General features: G+C 49.0%; 1 protein-coding gene across 4 annotated transcripts in view; it reads left to right on the forward strand.

Moving 5' to 3' along the window:
- Ttf1 (transcription termination factor 1) overlaps positions 1-19,687 on the forward strand; it is a 37,354-nt gene extending 17,667 nt beyond the window's left edge. For 3 of the 4 annotated variants that reach the window (XM_017800846.2, XM_008843959.3, XM_029568747.1), the window contains exons 7-11: positions 1,017-1,251; positions 4,918-5,007; positions 6,308-6,373; positions 14,128-14,213; positions 15,452-19,687. In XM_017800846.2, coding sequence (XP_017656335.1) covers positions 1,017-1,251; positions 4,918-5,007; positions 6,308-6,373; positions 14,128-14,213; positions 15,452-15,642 — 668 coding nt within the window. In that variant the 3' untranslated portion in view covers positions 15,643-19,687. Of the gene's footprint in view, positions 1-1,016; positions 1,252-4,917; positions 5,008-6,307; positions 6,374-14,127; positions 14,214-15,451 lie in introns of those variants that run through there. The other variant, XR_003851247.1, reaches the window with a different exon arrangement.
- Positions 19,688-20,633: the final 946 nt, after the last annotated feature.

Consider the following 20,633-nt stretch of genomic DNA (forward strand, 5'->3'; position numbering starts at 1 on the left):
AGGAGGGAGGGAGGGAGGAACAAAAACAAAACGAGAAGAGGACTCCTGTGCCAGACTGTTGCTCCGAGCCCTAAGGAGGCAAAAGCAGGTGGACCTCTGAATTTGAGGCCAGCTAGGGCTGCATAATGGTACCCTGTTTCAAAAAAGAGAGAGAAAGAAAAGACTACCCACACTGTGTACTGTGCTTAGTGCTGAACACAGGGTTTTGTGCATGCAAAGTCAGCACTCGCACTGAGCTACACAGACATTTCTGTAGCTGTGTTACATAATGATACTTAAAACGTTTTGTAGTCTTTTAAGGACACAGCCCGAATAACTGACTTCCTGCAGCCTCCCAGCCCCACCCCCACCAGCTAACCTTCAGTCAGGCTGTTCGGCCAGCGTGTTTCTGTGCAGATAATGTGGTTTTGAGACCACGGGCAAGAGCCTGTCCTCGGATTCAGACCCCGTTTCCTCCCTCCCCCGCTCAGTCTCTTGACTTCACAGACACTTTCTAATTGTGACCCTACTGCTGCCTCACCGCCACACACACACCCAGCAGTACACTGACAGAATGCACGGGTAGCCACATCATCTTGTTACATTATAAATACGAAATTTACAAGTTAAAAAAAAAATAATGATTTCTGGTTTTGGTTCTTAAAAAAAAAAAAAGTGTGTGACGGGGCTGGAGAGATGGCTCAGCGGTTAAGAACACTGACTGTTCTTACAGAAGACCCAGGTTTGAGTCCCAGCACCCACATGGCAGCTAACAACTGTCCATAACTCCAGTTCCAGGGGACCCGACAGCCTCTTCTGTCCTCCACAGGCATTGCTTGACATGGGTGCACTTACCCACACGCAGGCAGTACACACACATAAAATAATAAATAAAATATTTAAAAAAAATAAGTGTATGACCACCGAGGTAAACGCATTTTGTTTGTAGCTGTTGTCCGTTTTCAGTTTGAGACATTAACTGTTGTTTTCTGCAAACAAATTGATGAACAGGTACAGACTATCCTTTCCTGTTGCAGAAAGAAATCATGGCGCGTGGAGTAAGGCAGAGACCCAGAAACTAATCAAGGCTGTGGAAGAAGTTATCCTAAAGAAAATGTCTCCCCAGGACTTAAAAGAACTGGATTCTAGACTCCAAGAAAACCCTGAAGGCCGCCTGTCAGTCGTCCGGGAAAAGCTCTACAAGGGCATTTCCTGGGTGGAAGTGGAAGCCAAAGTGGAAACCAGAAACTGGATGCAGTGCAAAAGTAAGTGGTAAGTGTGAGGCCTTGCGGAAGCCTGGCGGGACTCTCATTCTGTGTGGAGTGGTGGGAGGTTGCTGGAAACAGCTGCGTAATGGTGCTCGGTGTCTAGAATACTCTGCTCTGCGCTCTACCCACTTCAGTCAGCACTGCAACCCTGACTGAAGGCGCAGGCTACAGTGTGGGGTGTCTCTGTGCAGGGGCATATGGTGTCCTACAGAACTTGAAGCCAGAGGCTGGAGAGATGGCTCAGCGGTTATGAGCACTGGCTGCTCTTGCAAAAGATTCAGGTTCGAATCCCAGCACATGGCAGCTAACAACCATCTGTAACCCGGTTCCAGGGGATCTGACGCCTCTTCTGTCCTCTTCAGGCATTACATGACATAGGCACTCTCAGGCAGGCATAACACTCATATACATAAAAATAAATAAAGCTGGGCATGGTGGCACACACCTTTAGTTCCAGCTCTCAGGAGGCAGAGGCAGGTGGATCTCTATGAGTTCAAGACCAGCCTGGTCTACATAGTGAGTTCCAGGCCAACTGGGGCTACAGGGAGACCCTGTCTCAAAAAGACCAATAAGTAAATATTAAAACAAATAAAAAGAATTCGAAGCCGAACTTGGTGGTGCACATCTGCGATTCCCACATTCAGGAGGCAGAGGTGGGAGGATCACGTTTGGACCAGCCTGGGTTGTAGAATGAGCTGGACTTGTGAATTGCCGACTGCGTCTTTACATCTTTCATAAAGCAGGAAGAACAGTTTTTGTGAAGTTAAAGTCACAACTTTAAGGAAGCACTTACCACATCCCACCCGGTGCTGAGGAAAGCCTGGACGTGACTGTGTGCGGTGCGGAGGAGACACAGGACTCAGATCTGCCCGGACATGACTGTGTGCGGTGCGGAGGTGACACAGGACTCAGATCTGCCCGGACATGACTGTGTGCGGTGCGGAGGTGACACAGGACTCAGATCTGCCCGGACATGACTGTGTGCGGTGCGGAGGTGACACAGGACTCAGATCTGCCCGGACATGACTGTGTGCGGTGCGGAGGTGACACAGGACTCAGATCTGCCCGGACATGACTGTGTGCGGTGCGGAGGTGACACAGGACTCAGGAATGCCTGGACATGACTGTGTGCGGTGCGGAGGTGACACAGGACTCAGATCTGCCCGGACGTGACTGTGTGCGGTGCGGAGGTGACACAGGACTCGCAGTTCTGCCTAACTTGTTCTGGATTCCAGCTGGGCTGCTGAGTACCACAGAGAGTTTCTGTCCTGGTCTGGCTGCATGTCCTCCGCCCAGTCTCTTTCCCAAGCCCTGGAGGGTCATCCCTGCATGCTAGCTACAGCCAGACTCTGAAGCCGCACTTATGCATTTGACCAGTACACAGGTGTCTCCTCACCTCTCAGATGAGCATGAAGTGCAGAGGAGGGAGGGGTGCTATGTGTTAGAAGTGGACTCCTGGGTCACACGCCACACACCTCAGCTGTGCTTGGGGGGCTGTCAAACCCAGGGTGAGATGCATGTTAGGCAAGCACCCCATACCCAGCTACGTTCCCAGCCCACTGAATTTAATCCTCGGGGAAAGAAACCACAAAGAACAGGTAATGCTGAGGGTGTGACATGGAGATCAGGACTTTCTAATCCACTGTTAGGGTGCAGAGGGGGGTTGTGAGCCCAGCTGGAGGGTGATGTATCCATATTTAAAGGGGAAAATGGTTGAGGACAGTCTTGCGAGGTGTGTTTGTTTAATTTGAGTAGAAAAATAGGAGCCAGCCCCCGAGCTCAATTCACCTGCTATAACTTAGGGTGAGCGCAAGTCATCCATTCTCCATTAACTGCCTGGTGTGCTTGGTGCCACACACCTATAACCCCAGTGCTCAGGAGGCTGAGACAGAAAGTTTAAAAGAACTCAAGGCCAGCCCAGGCTACATATCAAGACATTGTCTCAAGAACCAAAGGAAGCTGGGCAAGGTGGAGCACACTACTTTAATCCCAGCACTCGGGAGGCAGAGGCAGGCGGATCTCTGTGAGTTCAAGGGCAGTCTAGTCTACATAGTGAGTTCCAGGATAGCTGGGGCTACAGGGGGACCCTGTCTCAACTCAAAAAAACCAAAAAAAAAAAAAAAAAAAACCAAAGGGGGGGAAGAATGTAAAGGGTGGGCTCCGTGCTCTGTTTGCTCTTTGAGGTCAGTCCCGTTTTGTGTCCTAACTGGTCACTGCTCTCGGGGACAGCAGTCGCCCCTTTCCTCCTGACTCTGCCAGCACCAGAGTCAGCACACACCTGTTCTCATTGATCACTGGTGTTCAGAGGCTAGTGATGGGGAAAACGGCTCCATCTACCTCTTTTATTTTTAATGTTTTTATTTTATGTGTTTTTGCCTGTGTGCATTTAAGTATACCACGTGTGTGCCCTACCCACAAAAGCCAGAAGAGGATGTTGGATCCCCTGGAACTGGAGTTACAGTTGGTTATTAGTTGCTATGTGGGTGCTGGGAACCAAACCTGGGTCCTATGCAAGAGCAGCTTCTTAACAGCTAAGCTGTCTCTCCAACCCTTTATTCTTTTTTTTTGACACAGGTTCTCACTTGGTAGCCCTCACTGGCCTGAAATTCCTAGAGATCCATCTGCCTCTGCCTCCTGAGTGTTGGGATTGAAGGTGTATACCACCATGCACGGCCTAATACCCACCTGTTTTATAAATAGCCTTTACGTGGTGGTGTCCTTTAGCACCTATTACTAGCCTTCTTCCTTTCTCTTATCTTAAAGTTATCCATTATGGGGACTGGAGAGATGGCTCTGTGGGTAAAGAACTGGCTAGGCAAGCACGAGGACCTGAGTTCAAATCCCCAGCATCCACATAAAAGTCAGATGCAGTGATTTGTGTCTGTAACCACAGTCTTGAAGGGAGGGTGGAGACAGGCATATTCCTAGAGCTCATTTACCAGCCAAACTTCTAGTCATTGAGCTCCAGGTTCAGTGAGAGCTCCTGTTGGCACACACAATTAATCCTAGCACTCAGGAGGCAGAGACAGGTGGCTCTCTGAGATGGAAGCCAGCCTGGTCTACATAGTTCCAGGCCAGCTGGGGCTACAGGGAAGACCAAAACAAACAAACAAAAAAAAAAAACACTGAGTTTGGGTTTGGTGGCCCTCTAGTGTCCACATACACATTCACATACAAGCACATAGCACACCATACATACAAAAAAATTCCCTTATGAAAAATTCATAACGTAAACACAAGTCCATATCAGATTCAACAGTCATTAATGTCTATCCGTTTATTCCTTCCCAATGAATGAGTAGAAATTTTAAATCAGTTCTGAATGAATTTACGTGAGGAAAACACAGGAAACTTTTTTATTTGGATATTATATTTTTTATGTGTATAAGTATTTTCCCTTCATACATGTAACTGTACCCATATCATGCAGTACCCATGGAGGCCAGAAGAGGGTATTGAATCCTCTGGAACTGGAGTTGCAGATAGCTGTTAGCCACCATGTGGGTGGTTAAAAGTGAACCCAGGTCCTCTGCAAGAGTAGCCAGCGCTCTTAACACTGAGCATCTCTCCAGCCCTGACTTCATTTTTTTTTTCTTTTGCCTTCTCAGGAATGGCCCTGACTTCATTTTTAATTTTTTACCTAAAACTATGTTTTTCTTTGTCTCAACAGGACAGAAATTCTAACCAAGAGGATGACACATGGTGGGTTTGTGTACCGTGGGGCCAGTGCTCTGCAAGCCAAAATCAACCTTATTGAAAGGTACGAATGTAGGAATGGTTCTTACCTAGTAGTTGTTAACCCACCAGAGACTTGGGTGACGTTGCCAAGGGTTGAGTCCGCCTCCCACATGCATCACTGTGTGCACGTGAGCTGCTCTCCTGAGTCTCTGTCTACTTGTCCTAAATGAGGGTGAGTGTTGGGGGGATGAGGGGCCAGCATGCCCACCACGCTGTACTCAGTCACCGTCATTAGTCTTCAGAGCTCTCCCTGTTGCTGGAAACTGGAGACAGAAAGCTGAATAGAGCCCCGATGCTCTGCACTGTGACTGCTGGTGACTCTGTTGCTCGGTCCCCAGGGAAGGGGAGGCATGACAGTGTTGCTTTGAGAACACTCATGGACCTGTGCTCACGTCTGCAGAGGAGGAGCAAGGGGAGCAGAGGCTCTGGGTTCTGGCCACCTGCCCAGCTTCCTTCTGGCAGTGCTGAGCCACGTTCCCTGTGTCACACTGGCTGGCTGTGCACCAGCCTTTCTTCCCCTGACGGTCAGGCACGCATGGGTCAGCACCACCTGTTGTTAGGATGAGTTGAGCCAGTGGCCCAGTCCCTCAGCCCCATTTCCTTGTCTATAGACTAGGGCTGATCCCCTCACCTCCTCAGACGGTGCTGGGGGTTACCATGAGAGCATAGCGCACACACAGGGTCCCCCCACCTCCTCAGACGGTGCTGAGGGTTACCATGAGAGCATAGCGCACACACAGGTCCCCCCCTCACCTCCTCAGACTGTGCTGGGGGTTACTGTGAGGGCATAGCACACACACAGGTCCCCCCCTCACCTCCTCAGACTGTGCTGGGGGTTACTGTGAGGGCATAGCACACACACAGGGTCCCCCCCACCTCCTCAGATGGTGCTGGGGGTTACTGTGAGGGCATAGCACACACACACACACACAGGTCTGCCCCCCGCCGACAGTGCTGGGGGTTACTGTGACTGCATAGCACACACACACACACACACACACACACACACACACGCGCGCGCACAGTCTGCCGCCCCCCACCCCAGACAGTGCTGGGGTTACTGGAGTGTAGAGTGCGCACCGGTCTGCACACAGGGGTTCATGTAGTAAGTTGAATTTGGTGTGTTTGGTGTACTGCTCTGAGGGGCTGTGTTTAGTGGTGGCTTTTTACCTATCTGACCTTGGGCTAACTTTGGTCAAGGGAGGGCGGTGTAGTGAGGGAGCTGAGTAGGATGAGAGTCCTGGGCCTTTCAGCTGTTGGAATTCTGTGACTCCACGGAGGTGGATTTTGCTTCAAATTTCTATTTTCTTTTTTTCTTACAGGTTATATGAACTAAATGTGGAAGATGTTAATGAAATAGATTGGGAAGCTCTTGCCAGTGCCATAGGGTAAGACAAGGTTTTGATATTAAGCTACTTAAATGGTAGGGATGACTTAAAAAAAATCTTAAGCATTTATTTTGTGTATGTGGGTGCACACATGTGTGTCACGGCATGGGTGTGGCGGTCAGAACAACTTGTAGGAGCCAGTTTTCGCCTTCTACCATACAAGTTCTAGGGGTCGATCTCAGGTTATCAAGCTTGGTGGCAAGCGCCTTTACCTGCTGAACCAGAGATGACTGCCTGTTGTGTTTCATCAGGCTTGAAATTCATGCTACGTAGGATTGGGTCTGAGTAGTAGCAGAATGGAGCCGGTGAGAGATGGCTTCATCCATGTACAGTGACTGCATCAGGACCTGCGTTCAGATCCTCAGCACCATGGCTACCTGTACCAATAGCCCCGTGACGGGGGAGTGGGGTCAGAGTACGTGGATTCCGGCCTTACTCTGCCAGCTGGTCTGGCCAAGTCCCTGCACTCCAGCTTCAGTTAGAGGCTGGCCCAGAAACAAGGTTGGGGTCAATAGAGGAGACATGTGATGTCATCCTCTGACTCTGTCTCTCTCTCTCTCTGTGTCTGTCTCTCTCTGTCTCTCTCTCTCTCTCTCTGTCTCTCTCTCATACACACACAATTTGTGTGTGCAAGAAAACCAGCTTAATGTAACTTAGTAAAAACTAAGCTTTAGGAACCAGCCCAACAGGTGAGCCACTAGACAGAGCTCTTGTTGTCTTTGAGGTCTTCGTTTCCCTAAGCAGGCCATGAACTGAATGTGTTCTTTTTCTCTCTCTCCTTTTCTCCTTTCTTGTTCTCTGTGGGGTTGTCATCTGTGGAGGGTTTGTGACTAGTAGAGCACATCCCTGTGGCCTCCCCCAGCCCCTCCTTAGGTTTGAAGTGAGGTAATAATTGTTCTAAGGAAGCATGCTGGGGGGCTGCGGTGCGGTGGGGATGACTGCAAATTATCTCTAGTGATTAGGGATTCAGTAGCCCAGAATTATGATTCAGCTGCAGAACAGGAACATCTGTCCCAGAGCTTGTCTTGGCTCTGGAGACAGAGCACTGAGCAAAACCCAGCTTCTCCCCCAGTGTGGCTGCAGACTCCACCTGAAGCCCTCACAGGCTGCACTGGCCACAGCGGTGGACGCTGACAGTGAACTCCTGACCCTCCTATGTGTCGGGCACAAAAGAGCAGTGAGGACAGACTGGTGGACTCACACTGATGTCTTGCCGGAAGAGGCTGCGAACAGTGCGCTACTTGCAGGACCTGGGTTCTAATAAGAAAATAAAGTGGGAGCTGCAGTGTGCTCTGCAGTTACAAGCACTGGCTGTGTGCAGAGGACCCGGGTTCGAATCCCAGCACCCACATGGCAGCCAATAACCATCCATAGCTCCAGTTCCAGAGAACCCAGTGCCCTCTTCTGTCCTCCAGGGCATTGCAGGTGCATTTATAGACCTGCAGGCAACACATACAAAATAAAAACACTTTTATTTTGGTATTTTTGAGTCAGGGTCTCCCTGTAGCCCCAGCTGGCCTGGAACTCACTATGTAGACCAGGCTGGCCTTGAACTCACAGAGATCCGCCTGCCTCTGCCTCCCGACTGCTGGGATTAAAGGCATGCACCACCACGCCCGGCTAAAAATATTTTTTAAAAAATTAAAAATATTATCAAAAAAATTATGAAGAGAGGGACGGAGGAAGGGAGGGAAGGAAGGAGGGAGGGAGGAAAGGAAGGAAGGAAGGGAGAGAGGGAGGAAGGAAGGAAGGAAGGAAGGAAGGAAGGAAGGAAGGAAGGAAGGAAGGAAGGAAGGAGGGAGGGAGAGAAGGAGGGAGGGAAAGAAGAAGGAAGGCAGGCAGGCCAGCCAGGGTGTGGGGAACGGGAGGGTATTAGGCAGACATGGTAACCATGTGGAGAAGGGGAAGCGTGCTCCAGGGCAGGGGTCGTGAATGTAAAAACCTTGACACAGGCACTTGTCTTGGCACCGGTAGGTGGCCAGAGTGGGTGATACTAGTGGGTGAGTGGGCCGATCCGCTGGACTTACATCGGTGACCAGTCAGGCAGGGGACAGCGTGCCATGCTCTCCAGACAGCAGGAGCCCTACTTCTCTGTAGTATCTCAACTTAGAGCTTCATGAGCTCTTGATTCCAGCTCAGAAAGCGCAGCCCAGTGCACCCTGAAGTCACTACAGGACAAGCTTTGCGTCGCTTTGCTTTTTGCTTGGTTTTATGGCCGATCTCACTCTGTACCCCAGGCTGTCCTCAGATTCACCATCTTTCTGTCTCCAAGTGCTGGAGTTACCAGTTTGGGGAACTTTTTAGGGCTAGCAGCACCACATCAAAAAGCCCAGCGGTGTTGAGTCTGGTGTCGAGCCTGGATGGCATGTATGAAACACTCCCAGGTGGTCCTCACCTGTAGCCATTGTGGTTCTCCAGAGTACCCTGGTAAAGTGACCTGCTTCTAGAGCTGTATTCTAGGTAGAGTCTTTGGGTTGCGGGGAGTAAGAATGCAAAAACAGAATTGAGTATTTTCCTCACCCATAAGGACCTTGTGAGGTTTAATTTGTTAATTTTGAATAGGTAATAGATTGCACGGTCCAGGGTGGAAGAGGCGGAAGAAAGAGGGGCCCTCCCCACTGCTCCACTGGGGTGTTTATGCAGGACAGCTCCAGGTCTGCACCTTGCTCTGCTCTTCCCCCCCTCAAACAACAGTCCCAGAGGCTGACCTTCCAAAGGACAGCTTTGACTATCCTTTCATGATTGTCTTAAAACCTGTCTGTCTTTCCCTCCCTACCCTACAGGGCCTTACTCTTTGTTTTCCTAAGTACTGCATTATCAACAATGCCTAAACATTTTTTAACTTTTTACTGGGAAAGGTTTAGATAGATAAAAGAAGAAACGGCCCTCGGTACCCAGCTCTTCAGTAACTTGTCACATCTGGCCAGCCTTATCAAACATCTGTGTCCACTCCTCCTGATTATTGTCCTGTTAGTAAACTTTATCTGCACTAGGCCTTGGCACCCTTTGAAACTTGAAAGGGCCCTTTGGTAGCTCTGTTAGGCTATCGGTGCTTCTGCTTCTAGAAATGCACTCCTAATATCTGAATTTTGTGTTTGCTAAGGGAAGGTCCCTCTAAAGAAAACAGATTGTTGAAAGTTATGGAGTTTGGATTGCACACTTGGAGCAGGAGGCGCTGAGGGGTCATTTGACCTTTAGTTCTGTCCCAGGGACCACGGAAGGGAGCCCCGCAGACAGGCCAGTGACCAGAAGTGGCTCCCGGGCACTGGGGATGTAGCTCAGTTGCTAGAGGGTGTTGCTAGAGCACATTGTATGAAGTACCCCCTCCAAAAAATAATGGTTCCTGGAGGAACCGTTTGACAAGTCCAAACTTGTTCTGCTGGTCAGTTGCTTACATCTGGGAAAACAACCACAAAACAAAGAACATCTGGTCTTTTCTTTGACTGCAGTGGAACCCTCCAAGGCTTCCCACAGGCCCTGGCCCAGGCCTGTCCTTGCCGGCCTCACTCCTGAAGATCCCGGGGTCCCGGGAGGTGACCCTGTATATACCCCATCACCTCCAGCTTGACAAGTTCTTGTCAGCAGAGCCTTCCCCTTACAGGATCAAACTGCTTGTGGATTCAGTCTCCACCGAATTCTGTGCACCTGTGACACCACTTCCAAACTCTTAAGACAGGGTCTCACATAATCTGGACTTGACTTCTTTCTATAGCTGGTGATGGCCTTGAACTCCTGGTCCTCCACTTCCCAGGTGCTGGGATTATTGCACGGGGGACCACACCAAGCTAAAGAGAGTGGGTGGGTTTTTTGTTTTTTTGTTTTTTTTTTTTTCCGGTCTTGCCATACAGCCTGACTAGCCTGGAACTCGCTGTAATCCTCCTGCCTCTGCTTCTTGAATACTAGGTTATAGGTTTGTGTTACCACCCAGTTCATGCTGTGCTGGGGATTGAACCCAAGGCCTTGTGAATGCTGGACAAGCACTCTACCAACTAAGCTACACCTCCAGCACATATTTTTTTCATTAAAATTGATTTCTTGTGGACGGGGAGGGGCGCTTGTTGGCGCACGCTTTTAATCCCAGCACTCAGGAGACAGAGGCAAGTGGATCTCTGTGAGTTCAAGGCCAGCCTGGTCTCCATAGTGAATCCAGGCTAGCTACAGCTACAGGGATACCCTGTCTCAAAAAGACCAAAAATAAAATAAAATTGATGTATCGGGGATGGAGAGATGGCTCAGTGGTTAAGAGCACTTGTTGCTCTTCCAGAGGACCCAAGTTCAATTCCAAGTTCTCAACTGTCTAACTCCAGTTCCAGGAGATCTCATGCCACCTGTGGCCTCTGAGAGCACTACACACATGGTGCTCCTATAGACAAACAATGTACACACATATGCATAGATAAAAATAAGTAAGCCGCCGGGCATGGTGGCGCAGCCTTTAATCCCAGCACTAGGGAGGCAGAGGCAGGCGGATCCTTGTGAGTTCAAGGCCAGCCTGGTCTACATAGTGAGTTCCAGGACAACTGGGGCTACAGGGAGACCCTGTCTCAGCAGTGATAGCGGTGCCAAGGACACCAGGCACTTTCTGAGCCCACAGAAAGCCCAAGATAGAGTGACAGTTAGAAAATTAATAACAAGTAAGAGCGTGCCAGGTACACTGCATGTTTCTTATCACAACCAATTCCAATAGGCAACCTTCCTTGAAGTTCCAGCCTCAACCCACGGAGGATCTCACGTGGGCTTCATTGGAGATGGCGTGACAAGGGAGACCCTGTCTCAAAAAATCTAAATAAAAATTTAAAGATTCATTTAAAATGTATTTTTTACGATTTTAAGTAAAATATCTTATGGGTTTTGATGCTGGGGAATGAACTCAGGGCCTTGCAGCTGGAAGCAGGTGCTTCACCACAAAGCTGTACCTCCAGCAGATAAAGTAGATTATCCTGCTAATGTGTAAACTTCCAGACAGCAAGTATGCCATCGAGTCAGCACCACGCACAGTGAACACTGTGTCTGAAGTTACGGGAGCACACCGGCCACTGAGATGAGGACCTTCGTGCGGGGCTGGGACATTTGCCTCACATGTGCCAGGCTCCTGGCTCCATCCCCAGTACCACCCCCCTCCGCACAAACAACCTGAATCTGTAAAAGTGAGAGGCTGGGACGCAGCTCAGTCATGGAACACGTCCTGATATGTGCAAGGCCGTTTACAGATGTTTTCAGTGTGCAGTACCACAAAAACGAAAAGGAAGTTGTGTGTGCAACTCTGTCTCAAGGAAACAAAAGTGATAAAAACCAAACATGAAACCCTGTCTCAAAAAACAAGTAAAATGATTCCACTCTGGGAGGTCCGTGGCTCCACGTCCTCGAAGCTGCTCATGAATCACCTGGGCAGAGTTCAGGACAGCATCCACCTAATGAGGTGCAGCTGCTGCCTGGCTGTCACTGCAGGAGGCAGAGGTGGGTCTTCTCAGAGCCGGGCCTTGGGTCTGCAGAGCAGAGCAGCACATCGGATCACCCTAGCGCTTGGGTTTCAGAGATCAATGGAGCTGCCACTGAGTCCACGGCTCTGCCATTTACATATTTTTTAAAAAGAGGTTTAATTTATTTTTTAATTTTGGGGATGTATGCATCTATGTGTAGGTAGGTTCACATGAATGCAGGTGCCCACAGAGGCCAGAGATGGCAGATCCCCTGGAGCTGGAGTTAAGGTGGTTGTAAGCTGCCTGACGTGGGTGCTAGGACTTGAACTTGGGTCCTATGCGAGAGCAGCCAGGGCTCTTAACTGCTGAGCCATCTCTCCTGCCCCCAGACTTGGCCATTTAACCTCCCCTGAGCAAGGTGCTCCCTTGCTGTTCGCAGGGCTGTTGAGAGACCGGGAGACAGTGTGAGTCAGCTGGGCTCTCAGCATACAGCATGTGCTGGCTTAGCAGTTGTCTTAAGTGTAAAGTAAACAGTTGAAATTATTCACACTAGAAATTCTAACAACTAGGCTAGTTTCGGGGGAGTCAAAAAAGTTTTTTATTTTTATTTGTTATCTTACTATTTTTATGAAGAAAGTTTCCAGATAGTGACAGCCTCTTCTGACCTCTGCTGGCATTGCACGACACGGGTGCACTTACCTACATGTAGGTGGTGTGCACATATGTATAAAATAAAAATGATAAATAGAAATATTAAAAATAAATAAGGCCGGGCGTGGTGGTGCACACCTTTAATCCCAGCACTTGGGAGGCAGAGGCAGGCGGATCTCTGTGAGTTCAAGGCCAGCCTGGTCTACATAGTGAGTTCCAGGACAGCTGGGGCTACAGGGAGACCCTGTCTCAAAAAGACCAAAAAAAATAACAATAAAGTCAGAACAAGGCCAGTGGTGGTGGTACACACCTTTAATCCCACCACTCAGGAGGCAAAAGCAGGCAGATCTTTGTGAATTGGAGTCCAGCCTGCTCTACAAAGTGAGATTGTCTCAGAAAAGAACAGCTGCCTTGCCATGTGGGTAACAGGCTATGTACCTGCAGAGTAGGGAAAGAGTGTAGGGCTGGAGACCAGCTCCCACCAAAGGCAAGGCCCAGTGTTTTCCCTCACTAGCAGTGCCCGGTTTCCTCATCTCCAAGGGATAGCACCTCCCGTCTGAAGTGGTCACGAGAATCAAGTGTCACTATTTGAAGTCCATGGGCAGGGCCACATTCAAGGCAGCCACCAGCATGTCTAAGTGCTCTGCCACTGTCTTCTCGATCCTTTAAACAGTGCCCATCTAGTCCTGACTCTTGGTGGTTTTCTGTTTCATTGCTTTTGTATTTGTTGTTGTTGCTAGGGATCAAACCCAGGGCCTGAGTACTAAGCACACACCCTGCCCTAAGCTACACCCCTTGCTCTGCTTGTGGGCTTTTTTGTTTATCTTAGTTTATAGTTTGCTTCATTTTTAACATTTTATTTATTATTTTATGTGTGCAAGTGTATTGCCTGCATGTAGGTAAGTGCATTGTGTCATGCAGTGTCTGTGGAGGTCAGAAGTGGCAGACCCCCTGAAACTGGAGTGATGGGTGGTTGTCAGCCGCCATGTGGGTGCTGGGAATCGAACAGAGCAAGAGCAGCCAGTGCTCTTAACTACTGAGCCAGCTCACCAGCCCACTTTTTTTTTTTTTTTTAATGAATGGATGAACCAATGAATTTTTAAAAATTTACTAAGTTTTAGCCGGGCGTGGTAGCACATGCCTTTAATCCCAGCACTCGGGAAGCAGAGGCAGGCGGATCTCTGTGAGTTCAAGGCCAGCCTGGTCTACATAGTGAGTTTCAGGACAGCCGGGGCTACAGGGAGACCCTGTCTCAAAAAGACAAAAAAAAATTAATTTTTCTGTGTATGACTATTTGCTTGCATGTATGTATGTGTATCAGGTGTATACATGGTGCCCAAAGAGGCCAGAAGAGGGCATTGGATCTCCTGGAACTAGAGTTACTAGTGGTTATGAGCTGCTTGATGTGGGTGGTGGGGATCAAACCTAGGGCCTCTGCAAAAACAGTCAGTGCTCTTAACCACAGAGCCATCTCTCCAGCTTGGCTTTTTTTTTTTTTTTTTTTTTTTTTTCTCTTTAACCAAATAAGCAGCAGCTTTTCCCATGTTCCCATCACGTTATGGACGTGATGAGGTCATATCCAGATAAGTGAACATGTGCTTGCACACGCTAATACTTGTACTTGCATAAATGCCAAAATGATGGCATTCTAACTGACCCTCCTTTTTATGTTTCCTTCCACAGGGATGTCCCTCCATCTTATGTTCAAATTAAATTTTATAAGCTGAAAGCTTCCTGCGTTCCTTTTTGGCAGAAAAAGACTTTTCCAGGTCAGTATTCCAGATACCGCCTAGTTATGAGCCCAGTGTGGATGCCCTCTCTTGTCGAGTGCTGCTTGGCACCTCAGGCTTCCCTGGCCACAGAATGGTGGATTGGCAAACCATAGTCCCCTGCCGGCACGCCAAAGGGACTGAGTGAGACATGAGCCCATCACAGTGCCAGGCACTTCCAGGCCGCCTGGGAAGAGGCTGTGTACCACTCACTGCACATCCACATCCAGAAGTGCCGCAGGGTGCCCGGTTGTACTCTGTGGCGTCTGTGGTTGATCATCAGCACCATGTGAAAAACTTGTTACAAATGTAGGTCCCTTGCTGGGCATAATGGCCAGTGTTTGTAATATCAGCACTTGGGAAGTGGAGGCAGGAAAGTCACAAGTTCGAGGCTAGCCTGGGCCACATAGCAAGACCCTGTCTCAAAAAGAATGGGGGAAAAAAACCAGCACAGTGTAACGTCCTAAAATTCTAGCATTTGAGAGGTGGGGGCAGGATGATAGGACGTTCAGGATCAGCCTCTGCTCTACAGCAAGTTTGAGGCCAGCCTGGGCTACATGAGCCCCTGTCTCAGAAAATCACCAAAATTGCTGGGCTTGGTGGGTGCATGACTTTTAATCCCAGCACTTGAGCAACAGAGGCAGGTGGATCTCTGTGAGTTCCAGGCCAGCCTGGTCTACATAATGAGTTCTAGGCCAGCCAGGGCTACACAGACCCTGTCTCAAAACAAAACAAAATTAACGACAAAAACAATAAAACTACATTACTGGGTGTCCTCCCCTCCAGGCCAAGTCCAGCCTCTCTAACCAGCTTCCCAGGACAGTCTTCCCTAGGCAGAGCAGTCAGGGACTGTTCCCTGGAGAGCATGGTGAGTCACTGCTCCGCATTAGCACATGTCACTGTCTGGGCTCACCTGGTTGAGTTGACCTTCAACAACTTTAATGTCTTCAGGCCTCAGTTTCCCCATTTGAAGAACTGGTCAGAGGGAGCTGGGAAGTTCAGAGTCAAATGCTTGCTGCACAAGGACCTGAGTTTGGATCCCCAGAATCCCCATACTGGGGAGCAGAGCTCCCAGCCAGCCTAGCCAAACTGGTGAGCGCCAGATAATACCGTGCACGCACGCACACATACGCGCCAATGACAGAATCCAAGTAAGCCAAGCTGACTGCGTCTTGCACTTGGTAATAAGCACAGGATCCTTTGTGCAAATAGTTTCAAAATAAATTTCTTTGCCATAGAGATCATCGACTACTTGTATGAGACCAGTCTGCCTTTGCTTAAAGAAAAATTAAACAAGATGATGAAGAAAAAAGACATCCAGATCCAGACGCCCTCAACTCTTAAGCAAGATTTTCTGTTCAAAGACATCTTCTATTGGGACGACGGCAGTGAGGGAGAGGAAGGGGAGGACATGGAGGAGCACAGCTGAGCACAGGTCACTCCTGTCCTGTTTCTGTGTTATGGTTTGGTTGTGCTTATACACTTGTGTCAGTCGGCCGGAGACAATCAACTCAGAAAAAAGGTTTCTTTGGTTCTGGAGGCTCCATGAGCTGCTCGTGCCATTGCTTTGAACCTGTGGGGAAGTGGCGCATCCTGACTAGAAGATGTGACAGTAGAGGTGCTCACACAGCCCAGAAGCAGGAGAGAGCAAGGGGGTCCTGCAGTCCCTTTTATGGCTTACCCCCAGTGATCTAAAGAATGCTCAGTAGGCCCTGCCATTTCCCAGCGGCACTGCCCTGGGGACCCAGCCTTTCATATGGGGGCCTTTGGGGACTAGAAGCTAGGAAAGCGCTTAGCACTGACATTAAAGATCAGGCAATGGCCAGAAGAGCATTGAAATGTTGCTGGGGAGATGACTCAGTCTGTGAAGTGCTGGCCTCACAAGCCTGAGGACCCACGTGAGATCACCAGGCCTCACACACAAAGCCAGGCATAGTGGCACGAACTCCTGTGATTCCAGTGCTTGGCAGGTGGAAACAGGTGGGTCCTTAGAGCTAGCTGGCCAGCCAGCCCAGTCTGATTTTACCCAGTGAGAACCTTGCCTCAAAAGACAATATGAGGAGGCCAGAGAGAGCCGGTTAAGAGCACTGGCTGCTTTTGCAAAGGACCCAGGTTCGAGTCCCAACACCCACATTGTGGCTAACAACCTTCCATAACTCCAGTTTCAGAGGCAATCTGACTCCTTTTTTGGCCTCCCTGGGCATTGCAGGCAAAACACTGATATACACAAAATAATTTTTTTTTAATGGGGGATGGGACCACTCCTGAGGAATGACGTAAGAGATGGCTCTCTGGCCTACACACACGCACATGCACACATTTTAAAAGGATCAGTATTCCTATTCACTTGTTTGGTTGTGAAGACAGGAGCATATGAATTGATTTTTCTGTGTCATTATATGGAAAATAATTACACTGATGATCCCAGAGAGCCCAAACAGCCCCAGTCCCTCCGGTAGTAGCAGGTGGAGTCACAGTGTGGACACTCCCCATTGCTGATCCCAGTGTTTGCATGCACAGTGAAAACGAGGCCATCCCTTTCTGGTCTGTCTGATCTGACTCCTCACTGCACATCTCGTCCTTGAGGAGGCTGCTGGTGACTGAAGATCCTACTTCTATTCTTCCCTCCCCAGCTGGTTACCAAGTTGATGTGGTGGTCATTTAGAGCTGAGCACTTTCTGGAAAGATGCCAGCTGTTAGTCTTGGAAGAGGCTGTCAGACTGACAACTCCCACTGGAGTCTTGGGACAGGTTGAAGGCAGGCTTCTGTCGGTCAAGAAAGCAGGACCACTGTAGATATTTCAGAGAACTACTGCAGGGCTAGCTAGCAAAATTATTCAATAAAATCTGTACACAGAGTTACACACCCATTATCCCAGCACTTAGGCGGCAAAGGCAGAGGGTCACAGGAGTGAGACACCCTCCCACATACACACACTGTTAAGTGGGATGTAGGCACCCACCGGGATGGGTGCATTGCCCAGACAGCAGCCCCTGCAGAGAAGCCACTATGGCCCTGTGTGGCTACCCATCACCCATGTGCTCTAGGCTGCTGTCTGCTGCTCCCTGCAGTGGCCTGTGCTCCTGCCTTCTGGTCTCACAGTGCCAGCCCCTTGTAGGCCCCTGTTGCTGGGGAGTCTGAGAGATCCTGACCTGTCTGTACAGGGAGCAGCAGAGAAGATGGCTTGGTGACAGTGGTATCCCCAACTTCACCGTCCCCACACTCAGAGGTCATCTGCGCGGCACCATTAGGTGGATTAATGACCTGCGAAGCTAGGCATGCCTGCAGACCGTCTACTAGAAGGAAGATGGACAAGAGGGTCTGCTGTGCCAGTGTCCCCAGTGTTTCACCGGGCAGACACTCAGCACTGGGAAGGCAGGGGCAGGAAGATTAGGAGTTCAAGGTCATCCTTGCCTTGGCCCTGCCTCTGGCCAGCCAGCCAAAAGATTCAGTAAGAGAGATGTCTTCGTAGTAAGAAGACATTTGCTCTGTCCACCCTCAGGCCTTCCATCTCCAAGGTGACACTGTGACTTACTCCTTTCAGATACATCAAAGCCTGGAGGGAACATACTCTGTACCAGGAGTTCACTTCTAGGAATTTGCCCTCAGTAAGAGAACTAATATATAAATGTCATATTTGTGATAGAGAATACAGAAAAAAATATAAATGTTCCTTAATAGGAAGTTTGTGAAGTTATGGTGTCCTAAAATGGACTATGATGTAAGTTAATATGATAATGAAAAGATATTTTCCTGAAATATTCAGAGGAATATTTTTTTCTCAATTTTGTAAAAATGAAAAATAAAAGAAATTGATTGTTTACACAGATGTATTAAAATGACCTCAAAGTATGGACAGTGGTCTCTGGACAGCTCATGGGCTACAGCACCTCTTGTAACTGCACAAGGAGCCATGGAACTCAGAGACTCGGAGCCCCAAAGACCGCAGCTCTCCAGCTTAGCATCTGGGCTTCTCTGGGTCCTTAGTCCCCGAGGTCGGCTTCTGGGCTGGTTCTTCAGGTCCCTTCTCTAGAGGCCATCTTACCCTCTGCCCACGCAGGACAGCCTGGCTTCCGCAGTGCTGCCCCAGAAAAGCAGCAGGGGCCCCCACGGCTGCAGGCTGGCCCCAGCTGCCGTTCCCCCATCCAAATGAGGGCGCACTCCAGGCAGAGCTGGCAGCATGGCAGGAAAGCGGGCTTGGCTGAAGCCAGGGGCTCAGCTCTGAGGTCAGGACCCCAGTGGGACGTCAGGGTCACAGGAGCAAGAAAAGGTGAATGTGCCTCCAGGACACAGCACACACATGCACAAAGCAGCCGGTCACGACTAGAGTCACAAATGTTGCCCAGTAAGCCTGTGTGCTGCTTTGTTTTTATATCTTTTTCTTGCTTTTACTTCCTATGCCTCCATCCCCCCAAAATCCATTCAAATCACCCATTGCCAATCACTCCACTGCCGAACAAACCACCTTCTTGGCAATAATATAGTCCAGGGACTAGGAGGAGAAGGCAGGCAGGTACATTGTGTGACATCATTTCTGTAGAAAAATGAACAAACAAATGTCTACCCCCCCACATGGAGAACTAACAACAAACCAAAGTAAGGATACTACCAAAATCCAACTTGGTGAACAGATGCATTTTACTGGGGCTTCTTACAAGAGTAGGGGTGAGGGCTTACTCCAGGAGCAGAAATGATTCAAAGACAGCTGCGTCACCAAAAGCCCAGCCCAGCACGCGTGACAGCTCACGAAAGCAGGAGGCCTGGAGTGCTGCGCAACCTGCAGGCAGCTGGACGGGTTGGAGTGCGTCCTTTCCAGGGAGCCGCCTTGTCTGATCCTGTCTTGGCAGTTGTGGGGAGGGAGAGTCTAGTAACACCTGGTCAATTCCAGGGACTTCTGGAAGCTATGCAGTTGTCTGCTTCCTGAGCTTAAGGACTTTCCCTGTAGGATGGAATGTTTTCCAAAACATCCTGTTGTTGGGGGACAGAGAGATGCGTCAGTGGTTAAGGGCACTGGCTGCTCATATATAACTGGTACTTGAAGAGCCAGAATTGTCTGACTCCATTTTGGCTAGCTTCTTCAGACAAGCCCGGACAAGCTCAGGCATATTGTAAATCTTTCCAGTTGCTATCCCCCTGCCCCCAGGAAGCTATAAATTAAGCAAGCCCTGGACATGTAAAAGCCTTATAAGGGATGAACAAAAACTTCTGGCCCCAAAAGATATCAGTCAGCACATTCCAATGCCCTGAAGACAGCCCCTACCAATCAAGACTTACCCCGTATTCAGGATATGGGGACATCCAATTATTTTAAAAGATGCTTGGCGCACGCGGGTTTCTGTGAAGTTCCCCAATAAAAGCCCCTGCCTGCTGTTTTTTGGGGCCAGACTCCGTCTTTGGCTTGTGTAGTCTGTGCCCGGCTGGCCGCCATTTGGTTGTTTTTACTTTAAATTCCTTAATAAACTTTTTGTATAATCCTTTTGGTATCTGTGGGAATTATTCTCGATTCTCGGACCCTGACAGTACTCATACATATATATGAGTACATGAAACTGGGTGGGAGGTAGTAGGAGGTGCCATTAGGTGAAGGAGAGAATCCAAATATGGTCAAAATATATTGTACCAGGGGCTGGAGAGATGACTCTGTGGTTAAGGGCACTGGCTGTTCTTGCAGAGGGCTGGGCTCAGTTCCCAGCACCCACATGGTGACAACCATCTGAAACTCCATTTCCAGGGGCTCCAGGGCCCTCTTCTAGCTTCCATGGGCATTGCACAACACAGGTGCACTTATACACACTCAGGCAATACACTAATAATAAATACAATATTTTAAAATATGTATTGTGTAAAATTTCAATTTAAAAAAGAAGAAGCTGGGAATGGTGGTGGTGCACGCCTTTAACCCCAGCCTTGGGACGTGGAGGCCAGGAAATCCGTGAGTTCCAGGCCAGCTGGGACTACAGGGAAACCTTGTCTACACACACACACACACACACACACACACACACACACACGGAAAAAAGAAAAGAGATGTCCACCGCTGCTTCCAGGCTTCAGTAGTGATTTTAAAATAGATCAACATTAGTGATTATCAAAATGATGATTCAGTCATATATTGCAAAATGCCTTGGATAACACAGTTTTAAATTGTAACATCCAAAAAGATGAGCTATTTTTAGTGAAAAATTTCTGTTAATTCTTATGTAGAAAAATGTTTTCTATTCTTTTATATATATTTGTGTGTGTGTGTGTGTGTGTGTGTGTGTGTGTGTGTGTGTGTATAAGTATATAGCATGCCTGTATGGAAGTATACCCATGTCCTGCAATGCCTGTAGAGGTCAGAAGAGGGCATTGAATCCTCTGGAATTGGAGTTACATACGGTTGTCAGCTGCCATGTGGGTGCTGGGATTTGAGCCCATATT

Source organism: Nannospalax galili, unplaced genomic scaffold (assembly GCF_000622305.1).
Source record: "Nannospalax galili isolate Female #2095 unplaced genomic scaffold, S.galili_v1.0 scaffold300, whole genome shotgun sequence".
Lineage (NCBI taxonomy): Eukaryota > Metazoa > Chordata > Mammalia > Rodentia > Spalacidae > Nannospalax > Nannospalax galili.